This window comes from Limulus polyphemus, unplaced genomic scaffold (genome assembly GCF_000517525.1).
Source record: "Limulus polyphemus unplaced genomic scaffold, Limulus_polyphemus-2.1.2 Scaffold2660, whole genome shotgun sequence".
In the NCBI taxonomy this organism is placed as follows: Eukaryota; Metazoa; Arthropoda; class Merostomata; order Xiphosura; family Limulidae; genus Limulus; species Limulus polyphemus.
In genome coordinates, this window is record NW_013668270.1 from 94,285 (window position 1) to 96,484 (window position 2,200).

At 30.7% G+C, this 2,200-nt stretch overlaps 1 protein-coding gene across 1 annotated transcript in view; it reads right to left on the reverse strand.

Moving 5' to 3' along the window:
- LOC106467558 (synaptic vesicle membrane protein VAT-1 homolog-like) overlaps nt 1-2,200 on the reverse strand; it is a 21,205-nt gene that overhangs the window by 6,241 nt on the left and 12,764 nt on the right. The window contains exon 6 of the mRNA XM_013927919.2: nt 1,541-1,596. Coding sequence (XP_013783373.1) covers nt 1,541-1,596 — 56 coding nt within the window. The remainder of the gene's footprint in view (nt 1-1,540; nt 1,597-2,200) is intronic.

Below are 2,200 nucleotides of genomic sequence, written 5' to 3' on the forward strand. Positions count from 1 at the left end.
AAAGTAAGTAATAAGTAGTGTGTGTGTGTGTGTGTGTGTGTGTGTGTGTGTGTGTGTGTGTGTGTGTGTGTGTGTGTGTGTGTGTGTGTGTGTGTGTGTGTGTGTGTGTGTGTGTACACAAAAAATGATTTATTAATACCATAGACTTACTATAATTTATGAAGCTTAGTAACTAAGCTGTATTTGGGTCTAATGAAATAGGAAATTGAGCAAACTAAGGACACAACCTACCTCCATGAAATTAGTTGGAAAGAATGGGATGGTATTCTAACACATGAAAATGGCTGAGAAATGGGGGACATTCTGAGCTTTCAAGTGGTTATTCACATGTCACATATTGAAGTAACTATATATATAAGGGACCTTTTCCAAATATGGAAAGGTGAGCGGGGCCACTGTGTTTGATTAAGTACATGAGTGATCTTGGCAAATAGAATGGATACGAGGTTCTTATTATACATTCTAGCTTGTCAATATCAGTAGTTTGAATTCCTAATTTATACAAAACTAGACTTAGTATTTTGACAAACATCTAATTTGAACAAGTGCTGCATTCAACATACCACATGACAAAAAAAATCAATATTTAACTTAATATTTACTTAATTAAATATGAAATACTAAAATTTGAATTATAATCTACAGTTTGATACCAAACTTATTCACATAAATTCATGAAATATTAATTCAATAAAATTTTCAATGCAAGTCAACAAACATAACATCACCTTTGACCCATCTGGAGAAAGTTAAGGCTAATTAGCCAGATTTGTTTAAATCTACATCATTCAAATAGAAATATTTTTTCAACCACTCTCTTTCAGAGTAATATTCATTATGTAGAACTACATCTAGGGTTCTAGATGTATAAACTTACCATGCAGTTACAAGTTTATATCACAAACTTTGTATTTCTAAAAAGCAATGATACTATGGTTGAAACAAAAAGCTTGAGTTTGTACATCATTGTGAGAACATTTTCATGTAAGAAAAAGTTTAGGGGACTAATAAGTAACTTATTTGTGTGTTTGCTGAGAAAATTGACATATTAGCACCCAGTATAATTAGTGTTTCAGAATATGGTTGAGATAGTTTCACTTAAAATACACAATAAGAGTACAAACAAAATCAGCTTCAGATGTAAAGAAGTTTAAGTATAATCAATTATCAAATTTTAATCAACTTTAAATTATCTGGAAAGTGTTATAAAATTGTTTATTGCAATTTCATTTCATCTTTGTGAAGGATTGGTGAAGGTTAGTTTAAAAACCACTTAAATTTCTAGTGATAAGGCTTTAAAAGACACTAAAATTTTATTGTAAGCAAAGGATTTAAACAAAACAAACACACAAACACACACACACACACACACAAAATCATGTCAACTTTGTGATTAACCAAGTGGAAAAAAAGTACTACAAAGAAACAAATTGAGACAAAAAAAATTTAAAGACATGCTTCAAAACTAGTAAAACATTCACGTAACACTAACTTCTATTGTAAAGCTTAAATGTCATGTATATAAAAAATAAATACTCACAGATTTTGCTACACTAAAGAAACTTTTGGTTTCTCCAGTAACAATATTTGCTGATCCTGAAAAATTAAATACTTATTTAATTGTAAAGTAAAACAAAAAAATTACTATTGAGATAACAAAAAAAAAGTCACAGAACTGGCTAGTTATATTACTCAGGACATTACTAATCACAGCTAAAACTGGTAAACTATATCTAAGGAAAAACTGGTGTTAGTAAATAATTTTAACAACTTAAGTAAAAGTAAAGAAGAATATGCCATGTCACTTATATTACGTATAATATCTAGTGCCAGTGATGCACTGCGTCTTATACCAGAACTTCAGGTCAGCTGGGATACAAAAGACAGTAATTGGGTCACTGTTATGATGTCAACTAATTGATTACAATTCAGTTAATTTTATTTATATCATTCACAAAATAATGTGCTTAAACAAACTTGTAAATTTTTGGAAAAAAAATTGTGCAATTGTTTGTTTATGGCAAAGTTAATAAGCTGTTTGCTGCTGTCCCCAATTTTGAACTACTGACCACTGGGAAAGCAACTGGTTGGCAGTACTCGCAGCCAAATCTTGAGCTACTCTTTACCAACAAATAGTGGGACTGATTGTTAAATAACACCCCCACAGCTGAAAAGGAGAGCATGTTTGGTGCTGGATTTA